General features: G+C 41.2%; 3 protein-coding genes across 5 annotated transcripts; 2 read left to right on the top strand and 1 right to left on the bottom strand.

Annotated features, from left to right (window-relative positions):
* The first annotated feature begins 1,403 nt into the window (after nucleotides 1-1,403).
* LOC121632547 lies at nucleotides 1,404-8,732 on the top strand. The gene is made up of 5 exons (XM_041974135.1): nucleotides 1,404-1,612; nucleotides 2,414-2,520; nucleotides 5,100-5,195; nucleotides 5,280-5,441; nucleotides 7,996-8,732. Exons 1-5 carry the CDS (start codon nucleotides 1,576-1,578, stop codon nucleotides 8,209-8,211), a joined length of 618 nt encoding a protein of 205 aa, XP_041830069.1. The 5' UTR covers nucleotides 1,404-1,575; the 3' UTR covers nucleotides 8,212-8,732.
* A 4,635-nt stretch (nucleotides 8,733-13,367) lies between these two features.
* Nucleotides 13,368-17,191, bottom strand: mrpl27 (mitochondrial ribosomal protein L27). Its single transcript, XM_041974517.1, has 4 exons — nucleotides 17,105-17,191; nucleotides 15,826-15,954; nucleotides 14,567-14,634; nucleotides 13,368-13,888 (listed from the first exon to the last, which is right to left on the bottom strand). The coding sequence occupies exons 1-4, from the start codon at nucleotides 17,154-17,156 to the stop codon at nucleotides 13,682-13,684; spliced, it is 456 nt and encodes a 151-aa protein (XP_041830451.1). The 5' UTR covers nucleotides 17,157-17,191; the 3' UTR covers nucleotides 13,368-13,681.
* eme1 (essential meiotic structure-specific endonuclease 1) lies at nucleotides 17,140-23,577 on the top strand. Of its 3 annotated transcripts, none has more exons than XM_041974516.1 (9): nucleotides 17,140-17,190; nucleotides 18,178-18,878; nucleotides 19,022-19,149; nucleotides 19,269-19,355; nucleotides 19,916-20,037; nucleotides 21,142-21,280; nucleotides 21,580-21,695; nucleotides 21,771-21,960; nucleotides 22,735-23,577. In XM_041974516.1, exons 2-9 carry the CDS (start codon nucleotides 18,197-18,199, stop codon nucleotides 22,909-22,911), a joined length of 1,641 nt encoding a protein of 546 aa, XP_041830450.1. In that variant the 5' UTR covers nucleotides 17,140-17,190; nucleotides 18,178-18,196; the 3' UTR covers nucleotides 22,912-23,577. The 3 variants fall into 3 exon arrangements, with proteins under 3 accessions (XP_041830450.1, XP_041830449.1, XP_041830448.1); XM_041974515.1 differs by lacking the exon at nucleotides 17,140-17,190 and adding an exon at nucleotides 17,222-17,485; XM_041974514.1 differs by lacking the exon at nucleotides 17,140-17,190 and adding an exon at nucleotides 17,222-17,613.
* The last annotated feature ends 1,299 nt before the right edge of the window (nucleotides 23,578-24,876 follow it).

Below are 24,876 nucleotides of genomic sequence, written 5' to 3'. Positions count from 1 at the left end.
AATATAATTCGGTGCATGCAGTTTTTTGTGCAGCAGAGTTCTGTGGATTAGTTGAGGTTCACTAACTTTAGAAGTCAAGGACAAGTTAGCTGCAGTTATTAACTATTCTGTAATGGAAGATTGCCTTTTTACACACTGCTGTACCTTTGTTTCAAGTTTTAAAGTCAAAACTAATTAGTAAAAGGGATTTATTAGTATTTGTTTCAGTACTCAACATCTTGTAAATATCTGGTCTTTTATACTACGTGCATACATCACGCTGCATATTGAAAAGTGCAAATTAAAATCGGCTTGGAGTCCCATAAAGGCTCAGGTCAGCCCTGCTGTCAATCCATGTCAAAGTCATCTCGAGGGACTTTACAGACACAGTCCAATAATTCCCTGCAATAACAGGAAACAGGCTACAGGCTGTTCCTTGTTTATCCTCCATGAGGAGAAAACGTTGGTTTGTTATTTGATATGGACCAATGTATTGGGAATAGAGATAAAATAAATAAAGCAAATATATGGGTTGTGACTACATCACTTCTGTTTTTTATTATTATTATTATTGTTTTTTTACACATGCACAGATGTAAAGGCTTAAAGTTTATTTGTATAGCACACGTGTGTACAAGACTATTAAAAGTGCTTTACATAAAACATTAAAAGCTTTACAGCTTGTAAACAGGCTTGCTGTGATTGACCAAGCGGTGAAATAACAAACAGAAATTTCTTGCATATTTGCAGACTGTTAGCCTCATAGTATAATTGCCTAAATTATTTTCAGAGAGTACCGTTAGATAGATATCACAATTTCACCAAAATATGACTTCGGCCATTATGATATAAAGCTTACGATATGTATGGACTGACTCATGGCTGGAGATGTTGGCCTGATGTTGCCCCATGCGTGACTTGTTCATATTTCACACCTTCAACCTTTATTTCATTCATTTTGTCCGCTGTTGCAAATGGAGCCAGAAATCCACACTGAGCAGCAGAAAGCTGAGTAACAAACAGCTCATGCGTAGGAGGTCTAATAACCAGGAGCAAAACGGCTAAACTGTAGAGGCGGTGCTCCAACGTGCACATATGGAGAGGAAGCTGAAAAACACAACGCCTCTGTGGGCAGTGCACACTTTAACCAGCCATCCATTTTCTCCACTCACTTCATCCTGGTCAGGATGAAGCAGATGAAGCCCAGCAGACCCTAAACTACATTTACTGTAAAGAACAGAAAAGCCCAGTACAGTCCGGGGTCACATTACTGTGTCTTGTGGTGATTCTAATAACCTGCAGCAGCTCATTCTTTGTGCACTTCCAGAAACGTCCACTAGAGTTTACAAAAGACAGCTTCAAGGTACTTATTTATTTATTTTTACCCCCAGAATGAGGACAGGAAAGTCACCCTCGCTCTTGACACAGTGTTAATATTTAGCTACCAGGAGGATCTAGTTTCTGCATGATGAAAGAAAAACATAAAACTGTTTCCGTCCAGCTCCAACGGAAAGGCAGGACCTGTCTAAAGCTGCAGATGACGTGCAGAGCAGAACACTGAAATTAGGACTAGAAGGTGGTTATTAGAGCGCCGCCATGCCTCCAGAGCTGGTGACCATCATCATGGCTTCAGGTGGGTGTTTGACTTCATTTTCTTCTTCAGCATGTCTATCTGACACGATTCAGTTATAAACCAGGAGGGATGTTAGGGGACAAGACTCTCATGATGGAAAAATGTAACTGTGTTTTAAGCGTTACCATGGCAACTATAAATCTTTGATGGCTGAATAGTATGTTCCCTTGATTTTCTTTGTTTTACTTACTTAAACTCTGAGCCATGTTTACCATATAATGTGGTCGGGAGCGGGTCAAAGTAAAAAGTCTCTTCATGGATGAGAAAGTTAAGTCTCTTACGTCTCTTTAAAAGGGAGAAAATCTTAAAAAGCAGTAAAACAATGACTCAGTGGAACAGAAGTCATTAAAACCATCAGCAGGCTGATAAGTGAAGCCCTGCGATGCTGCATTCATTTTAAAGGCCTCTTCATTTAATGATCTAAACCTGCTGCTGGGTTGTGTTTTCATACCAAATATAGTGAAATACAAAACAATTAAAGGTGCTTTTAAGGTTAAAGGGCTTAATGTTTAACTAGCTTTGGCCTGTTGGTGGTCCGACTTTTACCAAGAAGCAGGAAATTTCTAAAAAAAAATACATAAATAAGACAGATTCTTGAATATAAAAACATCCTGGAACACGTTACATCAGATCTGGTCCAGATGCAGATGATGGACTAGCGACCTAGCAGGGTGTATCCTGCCTCTCACCTGATGGGACCTGATGGCTTCGATAGAAAATTAATACATGTCTGTCTGCTGTGAGGAGTATACTGTATGCAGTTTGTTGTTTTTTAATCTTCCTCCTCCTCCTCTTCCTCAGTGTCCTGTGCAGCCTTTTGTTTAGCGATACTGATGCTGGTGGTGCTCCTCTACAGAAAAGATCCTCTCTGCTGCAGATTCAGGTCCTACAGGACACAAGACTATACCGTAAGCACAAGCACCAACTACTATGACCATGAAGAGACCTGGTCCACCACAAACTCTATGAGGTCACAAAGAAACACAACATGACCACAGGGATTCAAATCAACCACAAAATGACCGAAAATGACCTAAACCTTAAAGAGACGTGAAAAAAGCCCAACACAGCCATAAAAACATTAAAAATGATGAGAGACTCATGAATGAAGACTCAAAACTTTCCCACATCCTAACTAATCTCTGTACTTAGTGTCTGAAGTTTTTCACCAACCGTCCTCGCTTTCAATCACACACACACACACACACACACACACACACACACACACACACACACACACACACACACACACACACACACACACACACACACATTCTACGGACTGTCATTCCTCCGCTCTCCATTACACACCTCCACATCTTTAGACTTTGGACTTTAGACAGACTTTATTGTCATTTTGTACACAGAACAACATGTCGTTTGTTCAGGCTTCAGCTGACAGTTTACAGAGAGGGAGAAATGTCATGTCACAGCGCAGGTGGTGATAAGGTGCAGAGATTTTAATATTCCTATTTTATATACCACACTGCTAAAGAAATGTAAATTAAATAATAATAATAAATGGTTGGTAAGAAAGAAAATCAAAAACTCTTTCTGGACATAAAGCATAAACTCATCATCTTTTTTTATTTTAATACTTTCAATACAGAAATTAACAAAAGGCATCAATGACGTTGATGTATAAGAATGCTTGCTGCTTTTCTCTGCTATCACAGCTTTGTTCCATCTTAGAAACAGTAAACATCTCATGCAGCATCTTGAAACATGGAGATGATGGAGATCTGTCGTTTTTTCAGCTGCAGCCCTGTTTGCTTTAAGAATCTGTTTTTTGGTGAGCAGAGAGGGTCTTTATCTCATCACAGCAGCCAAATATTGATCGGTTCCAAACTGAATCAGCGGTTCCCAAACTATTTTTCTTGAAGACCCCCCTCATCTAACTACCAAACAGAATCCATGCTTGGCTTTATGCTTTCATCAGCTAGCTTCCATTCTGGATGAGTCCTCTGATGAAACTTAAGTTAAGGTAACTTAACAAAAAACTGAAGCAGAAGAACTCAGCTCTTCTCTGTGTGGACATGGCCTTAATTTAAATATCATTAGGAACCACAGGTTGGGAACCATTGATATAAATTAATGTCAATCCTGAGTTGTCCAGAAAACTAGAGATGTTGTTCTAGTAATTACTTAAAACTGGCCAGTACTAGAATAAACGAGTCAGTGATGCATACACACCACCACATCTGTCACATGTAGGGGAGAATAAATCTCATCTCCTTGAGTTTGTTTCCTGTGTAAGACTTTAAAGGTCCAGTGTGTAAGAATTACTGCCATCTAGTGGTAAAGATGGACATAGCAATTACCTGAAAGGCACAGTTGTGAATGTATGGTGGCTGTCAGTGGCCAAAAGTCTTCCAGACATAAACATGCTTTTGTGTTAGTGTCGGCAAACCTGAGACCACCTGATCTCAGGTGCAGCTGTGAGCATGTCTTTTATGGTTCTTTTAAGGCCTTACTTCTCCCAAACGGTGTTCTCAGAGTTGTTTGTCCATTCAGAGACACCGTAGTAAAAATGGTGGCAGCTGCCATGTATGTAGACCCAAGGCAAGTAGATATAAATGGTTCGTTCCACGAAAACACAAACACAAGTTATTTTAGTAAAGAGGTTAGATTGCTTAAATAATATATTAAATCTTTCTATCATTGGCTTTTGACTTTGCTGCATTCTGCAACTTTAAGATAAAAAATCTCTTTTGCATCAGTTTTATGATTTTAAGCTCCTGGACTCTCGGAGCCTTTAAAACTCGAAGCTTGTCTCTATAACACCCAATCCACCCTGCACCTTTAAACTGAATCAATCTATAACTGGAACTACCTTTCCACTCTTCATCTAGCTCGTCCTCCTCGCCGATAATCTGCACTTCCTTTTTCACTATATTTACTCCTCCTCCTCCTTTTCTACATTTATCAGCTCCTCCATGTAACATCCACTTCTGCACATCCTTTCCAGCTCTGTCTAGTCAATTCATATGAATCCTTTCTTAGTATCCAGCCTCGCATATGACTCAAAGTACTTTTTCCTCCTCTCTCCTAGTCCAACTAACCTCCCAGCACTCCTGTCCAACTTCTTCTTTTCCAATCTCTTCCTCTACATTCTCATTTATCATCCCAGCTTGTTTTCTTTCCTTCAGCACTTCCCAGAAATTTGGTAACACCACCTGGAACTTGTCAACACTCCTCCCTGAATTCTAAAAAACATTCCTCTGTCTTCAGCTCCCACCATTAAACCGTTGTTTCTGCCTTGACTACCTCCCTCCTCTTCTTGATCCGAAGTCCTCCTACAGACGGGCATCCAATGCTGCCTAGCAACATGATCTTCGGATGTCAGTGTCCTGCAGTGCCTGCCACAATCCCCCACATTTATCCAGACTGGGGACCAGGGCTGTTCACTTTAGATGGATGGATTGTTATTGAAGAGTTATATTGCATAACTTTAAGAAATTCTAACTGTTATGATCTACTTTACCAGGACCATCTTCCCCACTACCACAGCAGGCATTCTCTGATCGGTATTTCCCATGATGGGCACGATGCCGCCTTTAACCAGAGAGCTATCGGACCGCAAGTAAGTGGTTTGAAGACTCAGAGCAGACAAGTCATACTGAAATGCATCTTATCATGCTTACGGTCTTGTTTGTGGGTAAATTAGCTTCCGGGAGCGCTGTTCATCATCGGGAAACCACGTGACTACCACATGGATGGTCCTCCGCCCCGGCTGCCTTCCTATGAGAGCGTACGGAAGAAAGACAGGCAGAGACCGATCCACAGCATGATTGCTCAACGCTTTGGCCTCAGCGGCTGCCCTGAGGAGGTGATGCATTTCCACAACGTTCTCCTGCTATTTTTACTGCTACTCCCTCAAGATAAACTAAATTAAAACAACTATGTCAACTTACTTACTTTCTAAGAGCAAGATATGTGGAGCTGTGTGACTAAACTCTAGACCTACCTTAGCATGATGTTGCTAGACTCTGTCCAGGGTTATAATGATGTTCCAGCCAACATGTTTCAGGCTATTTCTTGTTAAAATCAGTTTTTTTTCTAGCAACTTCTTTTAACAATTAAGCAGCTGAGCGCAGCTTTAAGGTCTTCATGTGCACAAAGGTTCCAGACCTGGTAACCCATCAGACTTTAGAGCCAGTGAATTTCAGTCGATGGTACAAACACTTGAACTCAAACACTAACTGGTCAGTTTATGGCAACAAATAGTTGCTATCTTTGTAGTAATTGTGCCACAAATGATTATAACTGTAATGACAAACCTACAAGTGCTTTTCAATGTTTGTAAGATCAGGGAAAAATGTCCACATGATGTCCAACATACAACATAATGAGTTTTAAAGGTGTGGGTAGATGTCTCTTAACCCCTTAACACCAGACGCAAGAAATAATGGGCGGAAGGTTCAACTTTTTAGAAGCCTTTATTTGACTCTTTAATTAATTACTGAATAATTAACGAATGAATATCACATGGTATACAACAGGGTGTATTTGTTTTTACAATAAAATGATCCAATACGTCTCAGACACAGGAATATGATACACAAGGAGTTTGAGATCCAGTTTGCTGATTTAGTGACATCTAGTGGCAAAGCTGCAGATCGCAGCCACCTAAATATTCCTGCTTTACCTTCGAATTTAAAGGAGAAACAACTGTCGTCGTTTAAAATACAGAAACTCAAACAGTTTGCAGCGGAGCCAGTTTGTGGTTTCTCAGTTCTGAGTTGCTACAGAAACATGGAGGTTTAACACGGAACAATGCAAGACAGAAGATTAACATGATGCATGCCGTAACGTATTGAATCAATTCTGTCACGTGTAGCGGGCGGAGGTGAGGACCCAAATGCAGGCAGTCAAGGCAGGAGGCAGAACTGTGCTGGTGACAAGGCTTTATTGTTGATACACCGGACAGGGAACCACACACAACAAGGGAATGAACCACATGTAAGGATCTGACAAGAGCAACCTGAAAACCATGGGGTATATATGTGCAGGAGGAGTAACAAGGAACAGGTGAAGTGAATGAGTAATTAGACCAGGTGAACTAATGAGCCAGAAACAGGAACCACAGGAACACAAGAGGGAAAACCAAACATGACAAAACTGAAAACCTAAAGCATGAACACAACAAACTGAACATGACAAAACCCAAGAACCACAAATCAAGAGCAAGACCGAACCAAACACCACATGTTTGTGGTGATGTTGCTACGTAGCAAGCTAACTGTGTTAGTGCGTCATGTCATAAGAGCCTCTTCAGAGGGGGGTAGGTCAGGTAACCAGGTCATGTGACTTCATGCCAGCATTCAGAACTATATTTGATAGATTTATATTAAACTCCAAAATGGAGGCCTGGATGGACAAATAATATGATCATGAGGGAAATGTTGCTTATTTTTCTTGTTAAATGCTTTGGAGAGATTTTCTTTTGAAAATATGGCTCTTTAAGGATAATTAGATGTATTCTTGTAAAAAAAAGAAAAAAGAAAATACATACATACACACGATTGCTAAACAGGTATTCGTTCGTTGTTCAGATAGGGGTATGAAAAATCTAAATCTACAGATAATCAATAATATGACGTTGTTAAATATGGTTTACACTTTATTCTACTTTTAAATATGTTTTACTGATTAATTCACACACGTTTTATATACTGCAGTAATACTCATCTCTAGAAATAACATGTTTTGTTTATCCAAAGCGAAATGTATTTATTTATTTTATGTTTTTATATTTATAAGCTAAATTTATTTTTTAAAACGTGAATAACTCATATTCATTTTCCCCAACTTTATAAAAACCCTTTAACAGCTGTAAGCCACTTCTATTTTTATTTTATTTATCTTTAACTAATCAATTTATTTTATTTATTTTCTTTTATTCACTCTTATTTATATATTTATTTTATATTATTCATTTATTATTTATTTTTATTTTATGAATTATTGTTAATTTATTTAATATTTAATTGTAATTATTGTCATTGTGTCTTGTTTATATATGAAAACAGTAATATAATGAAAAAAAAACACCTTTTAGTTGGTTTTTCAATCATTATAAATAAATTCCAGTGTTAAGGTGTTAATCCCCTCCTTAAACTTACACACTAAATATTTAAAATGTAATTCCCTAAATGGTTAACGTAGGAAATAACAATTGTGAAATGAGATTTTTTTTAAGATGAAATTGTGTAGTTTCAGCCTAGAAACATGAGGAAAAGCCAGATTGCTGATATGTGGTTTCACATTAAGGCTTAAATGGTTGTGATTTGAATGAACTAAAGGTTAAAAAATAAACATTATCACTATCATCACTAAACAATGTGAAACTGAGTCTGACTTCATCGTTTTTTCTTTTCCAGCCTCCACCAACGTATGAAGAAACATTTCGCCATTCTCTTGAAATTTTGCCTGCAGATATTCATCAGTCGCTGGACGTTCAGCTGCCAGTCAGCGCTTACGATGACCCCCCTAACCTCAGCGAGGACCAACACAACCCCGGTGAAGGGTGCACACCCCCCCAGGGCTCAGCCTCTCCCCTCCACCCCGCTCCCCGCTGCAAGTTTCTGTCTATCTGACTTCTTTGTCAAGCTTTTGCTTGTCGCTGCAGCCGAGCATCAGGGACGAGGACAGCGCTTGGGGAAGGGAATGGTTGTAGTCAGAGTCAGAGCTGTTGATAAATCTGGGAAGTCTGGAGGTATTCGATGATAATGAAGCTGTAAACTCCTCCAGGCTGTAATGACGTCTCTCTGAATGGTTTATTCAGTTACAGGTAGCGCCGCATGGTGCTTTTCCAAGAATGGAACAAAAATAATAAATCGTACCAAGTAAATCCAAAACACTCACAGGTAAACAAGCCAAGCTTGCAGACTGTTATGGGCTGCCAGAGCTTTTTATTCTGTGCATCTGCTGTACAGATTTGTAAACTTTTACTCCATGAAACATGAGGGGGGAAGTTGGGATTTAAAATGAGTTCATATTTTCCATGAAATGATAAAATGTCTCAGTTTCAGCATCTGAAATGTTGTTAATGTTCTACTGGGAATAAAATATGGCTTGATGTGATGTGTACATCATTTAATTCTGTGTTAATTTACACAGAGACAACTTTTTTCTCAGGATTTTTCTCACTATAATCACATACTTTTCTACAGTAGCATCAGAAACTGAGAACCTGCTTGCAGCACAGTGACATGTATGTTCGGTGTGGTTCGTGTGCTGTTGTGAAAGGGTTCACACACTCCACACCTGGCACCCACAGCACATGCAAATGTCTGGGTATTCCTTCTTTGGGAAGACTATTTTTATAAAAGATTTTATCATACATGTTAACTCCAAGTCTTGAACATATTTACTATTTTGGCTTCTTTTAACAACAGTCCATAAACGGCCGGAGTCGAGCGGAACAGCGGATGGACGTTTGGGAGAGAAATGTCTCATTTTTCTCTGATTTAGGAATCTAACTCTCGACTCATGAAGCACTAAATGTTCTGAATCGGTGAAACATCTGGACTGCAGCAGGCCGGTCCAGCACCTGATCCTTCTGCTATGAAACCACACCGTTAGAAGCAGGCGGGGGAAGAGGTGTGCAGCTCGTTTCCTGAGTAAATCTGGATGGAAGGAAACGTTGCTCTAAAATGAGCATATTTCCCTTTAGGATTGATCTTTCCAGATTTTTAAACTGCCAGCTTGACAGGCGCTAATCACTCCGTCAGAGAGCCAGGTCTCCTTTTGGTCCACAGACTTTTCTTCATCATGCTATGGTGAACCGGGGTCACAAACAGAGATTTCTGGAAGTGCTCCTGAGTCCATGCAGTGTTCTTCCATGACAGGAATCATGTATGTTTTTCATGCAGTGCCACCTGCGGTAACCAGTACTGGTTTTTGCTGTTTGTCTGCTGGTCCTCTACGTGTTTTAATGGCATTTTATTGTAGATGATGGAAAAATCCATCCCAGTGTCACCAGGAATGTTGAACTGCAAACATTTATCCCCGTACTGGTTTCACAATCCAGGTTGAAAAAGAGTTGTTCTGTCTCATGATGACAGCGGTGGCCAGTAAGTATTAAAACGTGTAATCTGAGACTATATGTAGTTTTATAACTATTAACATGTGTTTAAATGAGCATGGCCCTGATCACCTGTGGGTATAGTAGGAGTAGAAAAGTGAAAGGACTGTGTAATAGATGTACAGAACTGGATTTGAACGGATGATTTCTCACTTGAAGGACAGAGTTTAGCAGCACACATCCAGCCCATCTTGCACCACATGAGGACTGTTTGTCCTGGTCCTGGTTTGTCCTAACAACTGCAGCGTCAGCATCTTCGAGCGGCTACATATCAGTCCTGTACAGTTAATCATGAAATCGCTCCATCTTTTTCCACAATTTATTTAAGAAATGATCATCTACATTTACTCAAATTGTGAAGGCATTTATTCTTTTCAGACTTTTGATTCCCCAGCTTTAGTTCGGAGAGACTCTGCCTCTCTAAGGTGCTCTGTAATTAACATGCTCATGTTGCTGCTTTGTTTTACCATTTGATGTTTTCTCTTTCTACTGTGAATAAAATATTGGTTTGAGAGATTTGTAAACCAGTGCATTCTGTTTTTATTTAAACTTTACAGAGTTTTACTTTTTGTAGTTGAGTTTGTAACTTCTGGGTTTACAATAACTCATTCTTTGATTTAATGAACAATAGTTGAAGGAATAAACTTCTTATTATAAGTTTACTGATTTCCAGGTTTGGTCTCACACGGCTGTGTGGGCCCATAATAAAGAGCAATGTGAAAATGTTCCCACATGCTAACAGATTAAAACCACAATTTGCTGATGTTTAATGCACAACTAAATATCTACACCAAGTTTGACTTGGACTGGAACTTCAAGGACTAGAGTGCTAGAGGGTTACGTGTCACCATGTGATTCTTTCACTCATGTCAGAACACCTAGTGCTAAAGCACTCTGACTTTTGCACATTTTTGTGCATTTTTTATGCAAATGCACCTGGAAGAGCCTGTCTGGTCAAATCTGGCTCTGCTTAAACAGTAACTCAGCTGAGTTCAGCAGTACAGAGTTACTGTTTAACTCGGATCAAGTCATAGCTTCAACATGGCGCTAGAAACCTTCCTCAGAGGTTTTTGCTCCATATTAACATGACAGCATCACACAGTTGCTGCAGGTTTATCGGCTGCATCCATGATGAGAATCTCCCGTTCCACCACATCCCAAAGCTGCTCTACTGGACTGAGATCTGGTGGCTGTGGAGGCCGTTGGAGTCCAGTGAACTCATCGTCATGTTCTAGAAAGCAGGTGGAGATGATCTGAGCTTTGTGACATGGTGCATTATCCTGCTGGAAGTAGCATCAGAAGATGCTCCACTGTGGTCATAAAGGGATGGACATGGTCAGCAACAATACTCAGGAAGGCTGTGCTGGTTAAACCAGGCCACGTTGGTACTAAGGGGACCAAAGTGGGCCAAGAAAATCTCCCCCCACCATCACACCAGCAGCAGCCTGAAGCGTTGATCCAAGGCAGGATGGATCCATGTTTTCATGATGTTTCCAGCAGATTCTGAGCCGAGCATCTGAATGTGGAGCTGAAATGGAGACTCATCAGACCAGCAACGTTTCTCCATCTTCTATTGTCCAGTGTTGTGAGTGTGTGTGAATTGTAGCCTCAGTTTCCTGTTCTTAGCTGAAAGGAGGCACCCGGTGTGTCTTCTGCTGCTGTAGAACATCTGCTTCCAGGTTGGACGTGTTGTGTGTTCAGAGATGCTGTTCTGCAGACCTTGGTTGGAACCAGTGCTGATTGGACTTCCTGTTGTCTTTCTATCATCTCCAACCAGTCTGTCCATTCTCCTCTGACCTCTGACATCAACCAGACATCCTGGTCCAGACAACTGCTGCTCTGGATATTTTCTCTTCTTCAGAAACATTCTCTGGAAACCCTGGAGATGGTTGTGTGTGAAAATCCCAGTAGATCAGTAGTTTCTAAAAGGCTGTGTTGTATTCGTAGGCTTGTGGTTTTTTGTTTTGTCTGTTAAATGTCAAAATGCACTTTGAGTTCCTTGCAACTGTTTTTTCCTTCTGCAAATGGCAAATAAACTAAACTAAGCTTAGACCAGCCTGTCTGGTACAAGCAACCATGCAACTTAATCTTTCTTTCCTTCCCATTTTGAAACTCAGCAAGTTGCCTTGACCATGTCTGCATGACTGAACGCATTGATAATGAGCAGATAAACTGCTGCACAATGACCCACAAACATCCCATAAGATTAAGGTCAGCTAACTCCTGCCATCCATCATCCACCTCCCGTCCACTGCACCTGGCCTTACCCACACTCCCTCTGCATACCGCCAGTCCCTGAAATACTTTCTCATGGCTTTTTTTAAGTCTTGTTGAGAGCTTTGTCAGACTAAATAATTTGTGTTAATGGGAGGGATTGTGCGACATCTTCTGGACAGTTTTGGTACTACACTGTTCTTTATTAATAGAAAATGGTAAGTTTTTTTTTTTTGCAATTAAAAATTTGTGATGAAAAAAAGAGAGAAAATAAAATTTTAAGTAAACTTAGAAAACAACTATTTGTACAATTATATGTATCAGTGAACCAAACTGAGCCTCTAAATGTGATTGAACCGTACTATTAGCTGACGAACCTCCCCAGCTCAGGATGCTGTGGTGTAGCAGATTTGGTTTGTTTTGCATCAGCATATAATAGACAGTTATCCTCAGATATGCACCTTGTTATACTTGGTGCTTCACACACTCTGGTTCTACAAGCAGCTGGTGGTTGCTACAAGATTCGTCTTGAGGAGAAACCAGCATCACCACCACGTTTCCACACAGCCAGAAATTCTTCTCTCCAAAACACAGAGGCCTAAAAAAACTAAAAGAAATTTATGGTTAAGATTAATTACAAGAAATGACTAAACTAAAAACAACTTAAAGATATCAACACACACACACACACACTTTAAAAAGAGAAATATACAGTAAATGAAATTAAAAATGCCTTTAAAGGTGTGCTTTAAAAGTTTGACATGTGGGGGGAGCTCATGGGTGCCGGTACTGAAAAAGCTCGGTTCTTACGATTTATTGATCAAATGTATAGACATGACCCGTTTTCCCAAAATGTATTTCCTTCCTTTCTATTTAAGAAATGTACTACCTCAGAATAAACACGGTGGCTCCAGTTTTAAGGTATTTCATGTCAGACTGCATTTTCACACTCATGTTCCACTGAACTTTAAAAGCAGGAATAATTATACCATTGAACTAGTTTCCTCTGTGTCCTGTCTGCTCTCACCGCATGCATACATCACCGTCTTAAAAGGCACAAACTCATCCTAAACCACTGATCTGAATTAAACTGGTGAGGTTAAAAACCAGAGCCAAACACCAGTCCAGTGTATGAAATATAAATCTCCAGTAAAAGCTGAGCGCTGGTGGTGTGAGGTGGTCTGGGGGGGACCCCCACAAAGCTGGAGTTGGTGATAAAGGGTGGAGCCAGCCCTGACTGGTCCCAACACCTCCGCTGCAGATCCAGTTATCGTCATGTGCTCCTCTGTCCTGCATCCAGCATGTTGATCCTGAGAAGCAGCAGCTCAGGCCTCCCTGGTCTGGTGGTGTTTTTATAAATAACCAGGACTTCTGCACGGACGCAGTGACAGCAAAGACTAAGAAATAAAAGCAGCTGCACCCCAGGAAAGATAACACGTGATGACACACAAGCAGTCACATAGAAAACTTTAATACAGAACACATGGTATCCAGTACTACCCCACGTCAATTTCAGGGTGTCCGGTGGAAATGTCGCAGATCATCTTCTCGTACTTCCTCGCTCCTCCTCGATGACGGGATTCACAGTTCACGCTTAGAAAACCTTCCTTTTTGGTTTTTATGTTGAGTTCCAGTAAATAAAGTCAGGTGATTCTGTCACGCAGTCAGCAGCTTTCCACCGCCTCCCGCTCTGATCCCAGATCAGGAAGCATCAGACGGTTCGTGCCTGACTGGACCCCAGTGACGAGTCACCCCCTCCCTCCCCATCAGACCATGTCCACCAGTTCGAACTTGCCCTCCTGCTTGACAGGCAGGACGCTGATGAAGGTCTTGTAGAGGACGGCTCCTTTGGGCAGCTTGGTGATGATGCTGGTGGACTCCAGGCTTCGAGGTGGCGGGACGTAGACCTCCTTGGTGAATCGGACTTGGCCGTCCTCCAGAGCATACAGAGTGTTGTTGGTTCCCATCCCCACCTTCAGGATGAGGGGGAATCAGGGGGCAAAAAGGATGGAAGTTAGTTTATACACTTTATTTTTATAACAGACACAAAAAAAAACAAAACAGGAATTTGTGATAAATTAAAAACAAGTTTATACTTAATAACAACGACAACAAAAAATCCAGAATTTTTTTAAATCCTCGTGTCCAAAAAAAGAAGCACGCAGGAGTAAGAACATGTTCAGGCCTGCTCCCTTTTACTATTTTTATGTTTATGTATTAAAACCGTGTTATCATAAATGAATATTTATTGTATTATACAAAAGTACTTCAGTATAAAACTAAATAAATAAAAGCTGCACCATTGGATCAACAAGGACAACCACCAAACGTGTGTGAGTCCACATCATGTTTCCATCCTGTGTTTGTTGAGCAAAGTATTTCCAAATAGTCATTAAATTATTATATTTAACCTTTGATTTGCTGCTCAACTGGGACACTTCAAGCTGAATTAAATGGCCGGGGGACTGAGTTAAGCAATAAATTCTCCATGTGAGCAGTTTGTTGTTGTACTCAGGCCTGACAGCAGCTTTAATTATCATCTTACACAAACCTGAACACTGATCCAGAATTAAGAAAGAGATGCAAGAAAGCCACACTGGACTACGTTTTTGAAAGAGTTGGTGGACCAAAACTAAATGGTGAAAACTCACATGTGCTCCAGGGTGGTACCTCAGCTGCCTCTGTGTCGCAAGGATGTTGCCAGCATGGACGAAGCTCCCTTTTAAACAGGCGAGAAGAAAAATAAGAGACTTCAGCTCCGTTCAGATGCATTTCCAACCATCAGACGTCTGGTCTGAATGATTCTGTACAAATCCAAAGCCAGAATGTGCAGACTGTTATTTTTATTTACTTTTTACTTTGCTTCTATGGAACTGGACTTTCTTGTAATACTTTAAAATGATCTTGAGGATTTTAGAAGGTCTATTTCACCACTTTCCGTCCAGTAGCGGACCCTTTTTTAGAAAATCTGTCTTCTTCTTCTTCTTCTTCTTCTTGTTTTAAGGGATTAACTCCATGAATGAACAGTGTTGTGCGAGTTCGTGACAGAGATCTTTTTACATTATATCTTTACTCTCTTTGTTACTAGCAGCCTTTCATAGACATGTCATTTGCTTCAATTTCTTTTGTTGAATCTGTAAAAAATAGCAGGTATATGGCAGTTTGACAGACAGAAAACAATGTGATTGTCAAAGAGCTGTTTAGTGAAAATTTGGCATATCTCATCTTGGTGTGCAGAAACTGTGCAAGTGGAGGACAAAAGAAGAAGAATCAGGACTAAAGAACCAACAGCAGATGAACAGGATCTGAAAGTTATGTCCGGAAGAAATAGGAAAAAAATCCAGCAAAGACCTGAACCAGGACCTGAGAGATACCTCTGGACCTTCAGTTGATCCGTCTACTGTTGGCAGAAGCCTCATCAGAAATGGTCTCCATGGAAACGTGGCTGTCAAGAAGTCGTTCTTAAGGAAGGGAAACAGGGAGAAACGGCTAAGGTATGTCACATGACACAAGAACTGCACAGAAAATCAGTGGCAACAGGCCTAATGGAGGGACGCATCCGCCCCAGAACCTGGACAGAGACGGAACAAAAGGGAGAAACATCCAAAGAAGAGCTTTGGAAAGTCCTTTAAGATGCCTGGAGAATGATTCCTGAAGTTTTCCTGAATTTCTCTGAGAGAGTTCAGACTGTGTTACAGAATAATTCTGCTCAGACCAAATATGACTGACAGTTCAGACAGACTATATTATGTCCCGATTTCTTTTTAAAAACTCTAACCTAATGGAAATACATTAGAGGAGTTACTGTAACAATTAAACAGGCACATACAACACCAGTCAAATGTTTGGACACACCACTGACAATGAATGGATGTATAAACCAAGACCAAACAAAGTGAATTGTTATTACCATCCTGTTTCTTGAAACCGTATCTCCGTCCGGGGCTCTTCCCTCCAAGGTTCTTGCAGCTGCCACCAGCCTTTTTGGAGGCAAACCGCACAGAATCCAGCAGATGAGACTGACCAGGAACCAGCAGACCTGAAATTAGCAGAACAGATATGTTCGTGTCACATTTACAGGGAACCAAGCTTAAAGTTCCGATTACATTTAGCTAAATATAACATCAATAAATGGCTCATATTCTAACAATATTATACTCATTTAATGAGCAAGCACCCAATTAAATCAATAGATAATAATTGCATTGGCTTGTTGGTTGAGATTGATGATTTATTGTCTCAACATTCACGATTTAGGATAATTCTACACTACACACAAATTACAAATGACAACTGAAATTTGGGCTGGGCGATTAATCAAATTTTAATCACAATTACGATCTTGGTTTTCAACGACCATAAAAATGAAATGGCCAGATTATTTTTGTCCTTCGCAGTCTCCTCTTGTGCTGTTTTTAGTAGCAAATCGACCACAGCTGGCATTGCAGCGCTCTGCTGCAGACTCCTCCCACAGCTGCAGACTCCTCCCACAGCTGCAGACTCCTCCCACAGCTGCAGACTCCTCCCACAGCCCCGACTGCTTTAGTTTTATTCAGTGCCAATTGCTTCACCACCTCTAAGGACCTGTGGTCAAGCCGCGCCATAGAGCCGTATATAAATGTCACACTACATTTTATTGACGCGGATTTCAACATGAAAACGAAATGTCTCCAGAATTTGTTTTTTTCCAGATCACACCGGGCAGAACGTAACAATAGCTACTGGGACCTGGTGGAAAGAAACTAGTCTGTATTACCACAGACAAGCTTCAAATGTCACACTGAACCCACCCCGCACTGTCTCTCATTCTCTAATCATGTTAAATAATCGAGATCTCAATTTCAAACAAAATAATCGTGATAATCATTTTACCCATAATCGAGCAGCCCTAAATGAAATGTGTGGTAAATTGGCAGCAGCTAAACGACGACGCAATGACAGATTACTGGATAAAAATGTATAATTGCCAAATTATTAAACCTCCACAACCCTGAAAATGACATACAGTGCTACTTACCCACCGGACAGCACAGCTAGCTAGTTAGCTAGGTTAGAACACAAAATGTGTTGTTTTGAAATATACAAATAACACAAATATGAACCGGAAGAATAACCACATTAACTGTTCACATTTAAACACGTGTCCTGCAAAGTATATTTTTCAAAATACCGCTTTAGATATTAATTACCTCCTCTGGTCCTGAGAATCAAGGACGCCAGCGCTGCCATCTTGACGCTCATCGCCTACACGTCAGATCCTACGCGTCATATCCGGGTACTTTTGCTACATTCAAGTTCTTTAGTAACTACGAAACCCACCGTAGCGAGAAGTGTTAACCACGGCCCTGAGATTGTGGATAAATGCCACAGAAATTAAAATCAAAAAGCAAATAAGTTATCATCAATAATATCTAAATAGACTTTTTAACATATTTCTCTTGGAGTAATAATAAGAACAGAATGATGCTCAAACTGACACGTGAAAGGGAAAGTTTAATATTCTGACAGCTGTTGAATGCACCATTACCCGGGGAAATCAAACGGCGTCTCAGACGTTATTCAACACGTTTGTAGGTGGAAATAAATTGCCGGCTTTTGTAGTTGAAAGTTTATACAAACAACTTATATTTACTTAAATGGTCCTGCTACATGATGAACTAAACAACTCTATGAATGACGCTGGGCAGGCAGCAGCTAGGTAAATCTCATCCAGCTAATCTGACGTTTGCTAACTTCTGTCTGTTACGGTCGTTGTTTTGTGTTTGGATGTCAGCCGTCTGGTAAATTGGACTTGGCTTGCCCGTGTTATCTCGACTTTGACTGCCTTAAGAAATGTTAATGCTGTTCCAAACTCAATTTAAAAGTAATTTCTTTTTTATTGGAACTTCTGTGTAGGTGCCCAACAGCGCATCTAGAAGTTATACAGCCAATTAATTCCGCTGTTAGACCAAGTAACATCTGTAATTGACTCTCCTTATCTCTGAACACAATAATTGACTGTGGAGGACGGTTAAAAACAAAAACAATTACATAATGTCCACGCCGAATTTACCAGAGCTCCTATACTTGGTGATTGTTATAGGTTTTTGCCTGTCAGGGGACTCATTAACAACTTAATTACCTGATAAATACTTAATTGGAAGATTTTTGATGGAACTCTGGTGTAGTTTTTGCCATTGGGGGAAGAATCCACATTTGGGGGAAAGATTTGCTTTTCAATTGATGATTCTGCCATAAATCTTGTCTTGTATATCATGTGCAGTAATTTACCTCAATGTGAGATGATGGGAAGCTACAGTGACTGCAGCAGTGACCAAGATGAAGAGCTGCCTGTGTTCGACTTTCTCCAGCCTGGTCGACACTTAAGCCAAGCCTCTCAGGGAAGCACAGAGAAACCAGATGTGGTGGATTTGGATGACTCTGATGCTGAATCTGCAGCTGGCTCCTCCCGTGAAAAATGTAATGAAAGTGGACGCACTGGGACAGCTGATGTAATGATGATCAGCAGTGATTCTGACGACGATGCACCTTATGTCCCTCTGGCTCTGAGACTCAAACACAGGCATGGCAATGCGATTAGTGCCGCCTCCATTGATCAGAATTTGGCCAGTTCTCAGCCTCTGGCCCAGAACAGCTTTTCCAAGCCAGAGTGCCCTTTCAGCTTGAACCAGGTGAGAACAGCGAGCCCAGAGAAGCTAGATGAGCCTCTTCAGCTGCATGCAGAGAGCTCAGACACTTCTTGTGCCAAGGGGAAGCCGACAAAGCGGACAGCGGAGGAGATTCAGGCCTCCAGGGAGGAGGCTTTGAGGAGGAAACAGGCTAGAGAGAGACAGCAGCGCGACAAAGAGGCACTTAGGCAGGAGCAAGAGAAGCGGAAAGCAGAGAAGAGAACCCTGGCAGAGGCCGCCAAAGCCCTGAGGCCAGAGGAGTGTATCAAGCATATGGTGGTCACTGTTGATCCAGGTGAGGAGAAAGCATTAAATGATACCGGGCACTGTACATAAGAGGTTATCAGAGTCTCTTTAGAGAAGACCTTTCCCTTCAGATTTAGTTGAATAAATTTTAGGATATTGGCTTCATTGTTTTCCCTGTGTTTTTGTTTGCAGCTCTTCTGCAGCTAGAAGGAGGTGGGACTCTGCTGGCTGCAGTGCAGGCTCTGGGGTGCAGTTGTGCCATAGAGAAACAACCCATCCCACGCAGTGTTAGCTGGATGAGGAGAGCTCCCGGTGCACAGGTGACAAGACAAGCTAATCCTCGTTCTTTATTTAGGTCCAGGTGGAGCATGAACACAGAGTACCACATTTAGTAATAAAAAAAAACATTAACTGCATTTACAACCCCTCTATGTCCCAGCTGGAAGAAGTGTGTGTACCAGAGGCCCATGTCGTGTTGCAGATGACCGTGGATGACTTCATCACTCTGATCCACAACTACATACAGGTGTGTCAGGGCTGCTGATTCTGGTTTAAATGCAACAACAACACCACAGCTGTTTTAAAAAGGGCCCATATAGAATATCAATGGGGAAATTTAAGTCCCACTTTTCCCAACCTTTTATGAGACGCACTACTGCCATCAGATTCAAAATGTTCTAATATTTTTAATGAAATGGTAAAATGTCTGTTTCATACAGGCAGTGATTTCTCTGATGGAGTCTGAACGAAGTATTGGCTTCCAAGAATTGCACATCTTTGTTTTTTTTATTTTATTTTAGTGTCCCACTTAAAAAAAAGTACCAACAATAGCTTTAAACATTCAAAACAATATTTCAAATAATAATTTAGACTTCAACAAGTGAAAATTGGAAAAAGAAATGTTAGAAATGGAGAAAGTTTTCTTTTTTTTAATGCAAAAATCTTACAGTTACACATCTAAACTCAGCAGTGTTGACCTCACATACAATAAAACTCAAACTTGTCTAAAAATTCCAAATAAAAGAAGGTTAGCTATGTTATGACATTATCACTCAGACGTAGATGTAACTTTCCCGTCTGATACAGAATGAGCGGCGTGGCAGGTCAGAATGTGGTCCGACTCTGACATCTTGGGTCCAGGATCAGCAGAGACGCAATCCTACCAAGACCCTCAGCCTGGCGGTCGTGGAGCTGGAAAAATACTTCAGGTAGGAGCGCCGAGCACGAAGCTCCGGAAGCTGCAGATAAACTAACAACATAAAGGCTCCTTTTGTATCTGCATACTGTTCATTTTCATTAACCCTCAGGCAGTGAGCTCAGGCATTTTTTGGTTTGTTTTATTGTTCCACCTGTTGTGTTTTATTTTAAAATATAAAACAGCAAGTTTTAAATCCCAGTCAGCCTGCGGTTATCTACATCTGTATCTCATCACCATCACATCACCTGCGATGGACGCGTGTCCTGTCCAGGGCGTACCCTGCCTCTCGCTAATTGCTGGGTTAGGCTTCAGCTCTCCCGCGACCCTTAATAGGACGAAGTGATAAAGATAATGATGATGAGTACTTTTAAATGTAGTTTTACAGCATTATACTTTTACTTGAGTAAATTTGTGAAGAAGAAATATTATTCTTGCAGATTATAAATGATCAGGATGGTTTTGATAACTTATCAAAAATAAATCAGACGTTTCAATCAAATAGTTACTCAGTACTTGAGTAAGTTGAGTACTTTTTACTTCTACTCGAATAATGTTATTTTGAAGTAATGCTGCTCTTACGTGAGTATAGTTTTTGTCTACCCACCTCTGGCACTAATGAAATTACGGAGGTCTGATGTGGGAGGATGTTTGTATTACTGGCTGCTTCGGCCTCACACGGCCTGATCAGACTCACACTTGCAGTTGCAGAAACACACATTTAAAATAAGCTTGTACAGAAATCAGTACGTAATTAGTAGTGAATTCAAAACATATTCAGACCATCTCACTTCCTGCTATCAGTCATAGTTTTAGAAATGTTTGCTAAATTATACCTGTGTAGACTTCGTAGGAGCCCAGCTGACGGCAGTCACCTTCCTCGTGGTACGAGTGATGTGGTGGAAGCAGCTGTGGAGACGAACACCTGCTGCAGCGAACGTCTACAACATCGTAAAGAATGACACTCGATGACAACACATGGCAGCGTCAACACACTGCTGTCTGTGGAGTCTGGCAGATTCAGCTGGAAACTGTGTGAACTGGGGAAAGGGAGGAAAAGGAGCAGAAGGTGTTCAGTGTGTTTAATTAAAGAGAAAAAAATCCTCTCTGTTCCCAGATTGCAGAAGTCACACAACCAGAAGAGGTTTAAAGAGGCTGTCACAGGTGAAGATGCACAAGGAGGAAGAGTGAAGAAGAAGAGGAGGAATGATGGAGGGGAGGTTCTGCCTGAAGTGTCCCGAGTTGAAGTAGAGGAGGTAGGTTGGTCACATGATTAAAGAAATTCAATGAAAAATATTTTATTAATCCCCAAACGGGAAAGTATAAGAAGAAGAAAAAAGCACAATTTAATCCAGCTCATTGTAGTCCAGTTATAATCCGATTTATAATTACAGTAAAATCATTATTCATACCTAAGGCTATTAGATAACCAAATGAGCATAAATAAAAACGGTAAAATAGAATGGATTAGCTAAATATGTTAAAGAAATAAAAATCAAACAAAAGACTCAATATCTACGTATCTGATTTGTTGGTGGTCCCTCTTTTCCTTCAGGCTGTGGTTCATCTGCAGCTTCACACTGGCGTCTCTGTCCACTTTTTATCCACCTGGAAGGACTTCTCAGACCACGTCACCATGGCAACCAAAGCAGTTGCAGAGGCCCCTTTCAAGTGAGCATCCTCAGGTCTTCACGACTCTGCTGCCAGATCAAACAGTCTTTCCTACATTCCTCGGTTTGTTTCCAGGCGCGAGAGGGAGAAGACGGGCTTCTCCTTCTACCTGGAGACGGAGTGGGCGGGAGGCCAGCGGGTGGATAAAGCCGGTAAAGGCCTGCTGCAGGTGTGGAAGAGACAGATTCAACAGTTCAACAGAGTCAGTCCAGACATGGCTGCTGCCATCTTGGCAGCTTATCCCTCCCCACAGCTGCTCAAGAAGGTGCATTTACACCCAGCTCACACACATTCACCGACTCTACACGTTTCATTTCTTCTCTTTATAACAGAACATTTTAGCAAGATCATTTGACATTTAATGATTATGTAACTCAGTTTTCTGTTGACTATTTTTCACTCATCAGCTTGCTGACTGCTCCAGAATATCAAGCATTAAATGTTTTAGAAAATGTAAAATATCTTTTTAGATCAGATAAAATCTTGTGCGAGCTTGACTTCCAGATAGTTTTTATAGTTTTCTTGGTTACAAACATTGCAGGATGGACACAGTTCCAGTGTTGGTAGTAAGAGGCTCGTTATAAACTCTTCTTTAACCCTTAAAACTCCACTAGATTGCTGGCACCCCCGAGTGCCATGGCTTGTGTTGTCATCCGTGTTCCATGAGGAGACTCCTACCAAGAAGACTGAGTGCTGGGACTAAATCAAAAGCTGACTCAACAAAGTTTTAGTTTAAGGGCGTCCATACACGCAGCCAGTTTTTTTTAATCGAGTTATTCAGGTTATTAAAGGTTGTAAAAGTTTAGAAGTCATTTTTTGTGGTTTAATTTTTTAACATTACAGAAACCTGGAACTTGAACAGGGCTGTAAATACTTTTTATTTGGCTGAATTCTGTATAATGGGCATCATACATAGTCTTCACTCCTTCATCACATCTTTGCCCTTCAGATCCTTCCTATTATTGCAGCGTGAAGAAGTGATGTATCTGAATCTGTGTGAATGCTTTCTGGAAACTAAAACTGGCCGGTTTGTCTCCAGGCTTACAGCCAGTGCAGGTCAGACAGCGAAAAGGTGTCTCTGCTGTCCGACCTCCTGATCCGTCGAGGCGAGGGCGTCACTGCCACAACCAGAAGGGTCGGTCCGGAGCTTTCCAAACGCCTCTACCTCATGATGCATTCCCGTGATCCGGAGCTCACGCTGGACTCCAGCCTCTGAACTTGGTTCTTTATCTTTCTGTCAGTGCTCACAGCTTTCATTTAAGATCATGTAATTAGCTGGTAGTTAATTCATTCAGTCAAAATTCTTTTTTTTATTTTGACATGTTAAAGTTTGATGAAACTTATCATTTTGGAGGACTACTTTATTATTAATTTTACTTGACAGAACATTCTGCCCTCATCGTGCTGCTCTCAAGTTATTAAATGGAAACTTTTACACTTTTGAACCAGGTTTTATTCGAACATTTGATTTTGGAGTCAGGCTGACTTAAATTCTCAAATTTATATACAGGGGCTTGCAGATATGTCTGCCCCAAACCATCGAGAATTCCCACAGTGAAGCATGGTAGTGGCAGCATCATGCTGTGGGGATTGGCAGGGACTTGGAAACTGGTCATAGTCGAGGGAATGATGGTGATCAATCCAGGGAAATACTTGTGGAAAACCTGTTTGAGTCTTCCAGAGACTTTAGACTGGGATGGTGGTTCACCTTCCAGCAGGACCGTGGCCCTCATCATCCTGCTGGAGAAACATGGAGTGGTTTAACGGGAAATGTTTGAGTGTTTTCAAAGCTCAGACCTCAAGATTTCTGTTCACCAGCAGGACCTATCCAACAAGAAAAAAATCAGGAAAAGGAAAAAAAAAAAAAAAAACTACAATTTAATATTAAACAAATGAATCATAAATAAACACAGATTAACATTAAAACGCTAAACTGAGTTTTCCTTTAACGGGTCTTTTTTCAAACATCCACAGACGTTTCCTAGAAGCAGGACCTTTTATAACCTGAGTTTTCAGCCAACAGGATCCAGATTGGTTCCTCTGCAATGATCCGACTGGCTGCTACCTGCGGTGGAACATGTCAGCCCTCGCGTCTTTCGCCTGTTGTCTACGTGAGCTGCAGGTGCTGTCTGTGCTGGTCAAGCCTTGTTTGTGTTGGAGTGCAGAGGTAAAACGCTGCCACCGACGTGCTCCACTTCATTTTGCCATGCCCCACAGCTCATTTCCACGGCTTTGGTAAAAATGGAACCTGACCAAAGTGACGGGTCTGGAACAGGGAAGAAGAGGGGGAGAGACACGGGTGGGTAATGAGCTGTAAAATGGGCTTAAAAGATGAGCAACATGTCTTACTCCAGGCCCTGCATGCAGAGAGACCGTGCTAAAACAGATCATGGTGAGGACAAGACTACGATATGGAGGAGAGCGCTTGGAGAAACTGCAGATGCAGAGGGATGTCTCTTTTTGTTTTTTCATTTTTAGGTAATTCATCTTGATGTTTTTTGTTTTTAATATGCATGAATTGAATTGTGCTTAATTTTTTTTAATCTTGTAAAGCACCTTGTATTACCTTATGTATGAAAAGGGCTTTATAAATAAAATTTGATTTTGATTTGATGGTCTGAGTATTTACTGGGATTTTCACCCACAACCATCTCCAGGGTTTCCAGAGAATGGTCTGAAGAAGAGAAAATATCCAGAGCAGCAGTTGTCTGAACCAGAATGTCAGAGGTCAGAGGAGAATGGGCAGACTGGCTGGAGATGATAGAAAGACAACAGGAAGTCTGATAAGCACTGGTTCCAGCCAAGGTCTGCACAACAGCATCTCTGAACAGACAACACGTCCAGCCTGGAAGCAGATGGGTTACAGCAGCAGAAGACACACCGGGTGCCTCCTGTCAGCTAAGAACAGGAAACTGAGGCTACAATTCACACACACTCACCAACACTGGACAATAGAAGATGGAGAAACGTTGCTGGTCCGATGAGTCAGGTTAGGGAGGTAAATGGTTGGTATTTACATAGCGCTTTACCTGGAATGATACCCATCTTTACATCATGCATCACGTTCACGCGCTGATGGCGGAAGCTGCCATGCAAGGGCGCTCAGCCACCACCCATCAGGAGCAATTAGAGCAGGGGTGCCCAAGTTTGGTCCTCGAGATCTGCCATCCTGCAGCTTTTA

This window comes from Melanotaenia boesemani, chromosome 21, assembly GCF_017639745.1.
Source record: "Melanotaenia boesemani isolate fMelBoe1 chromosome 21, fMelBoe1.pri, whole genome shotgun sequence".
Classification (NCBI taxonomy): Eukaryota; Metazoa; Chordata; class Actinopteri; order Atheriniformes; family Melanotaeniidae; genus Melanotaenia; species Melanotaenia boesemani.
Note: the sequence above shows the minus strand (reverse complement) of the source record. Positions and strands in the feature narration are given on the sequence as shown.

Bases quoted from the DNA above. Each gene is read 5' to 3' on its own strand.
- eme1 (XM_041974514.1), top strand. From the start codon at position 17,552: ATGGTCCTGCTACATGATGAACTAAACAACTCTATGAATGACGCTGGG. The intron at 17,614-18,177 runs GTAAATCTCATC...TATCATGTGCAG, and splicing joins GCTGGGCAGGCAGCAGCTAG to TAATTTACCTCAATGTGAGA. The intron at 21,281-21,579 runs GTAGGTTGGTCA...CTTTTCCTTCAG, and splicing joins CCCGAGTTGAAGTAGAGGAG to GCTGTGGTTCATCTGCAGCT.
- mrpl27 (XM_041974517.1), bottom strand. From the start codon at position 17,156: ATGAGCGTCAAGATGGCAGCGCTGGCGTCCTTGATTCTCAGGACCAGA. The intron at 14,635-15,825 runs GTAATAACAATT...CCTGTTTAAAAG, and splicing joins CGGTTTCAAGAAACAGGATG to GGAGCTTCGTCCATGCTGGC. The intron at 13,889-14,566 runs GTGAGTTTTCAC...CTCATCCTGAAG, and splicing joins GGTACCACCCTGGAGCACAT to GTGGGGATGGGAACCAACAA.
- LOC121632547 (XM_041974135.1), top strand. From the start codon at position 1,576: ATGCCTCCAGAGCTGGTGACCATCATCATGGCTTCAG. The intron at 5,196-5,279 runs GTAAGTGGTTTG...TGGGTAAATTAG, and splicing joins AGAGAGCTATCGGACCGCAA to CTTCCGGGAGCGCTGTTCAT. The intron at 5,442-7,995 runs GTGATGCATTTC...TTTCTTTTCCAG, and splicing joins TCAGCGGCTGCCCTGAGGAG to CCTCCACCAACGTATGAAGA.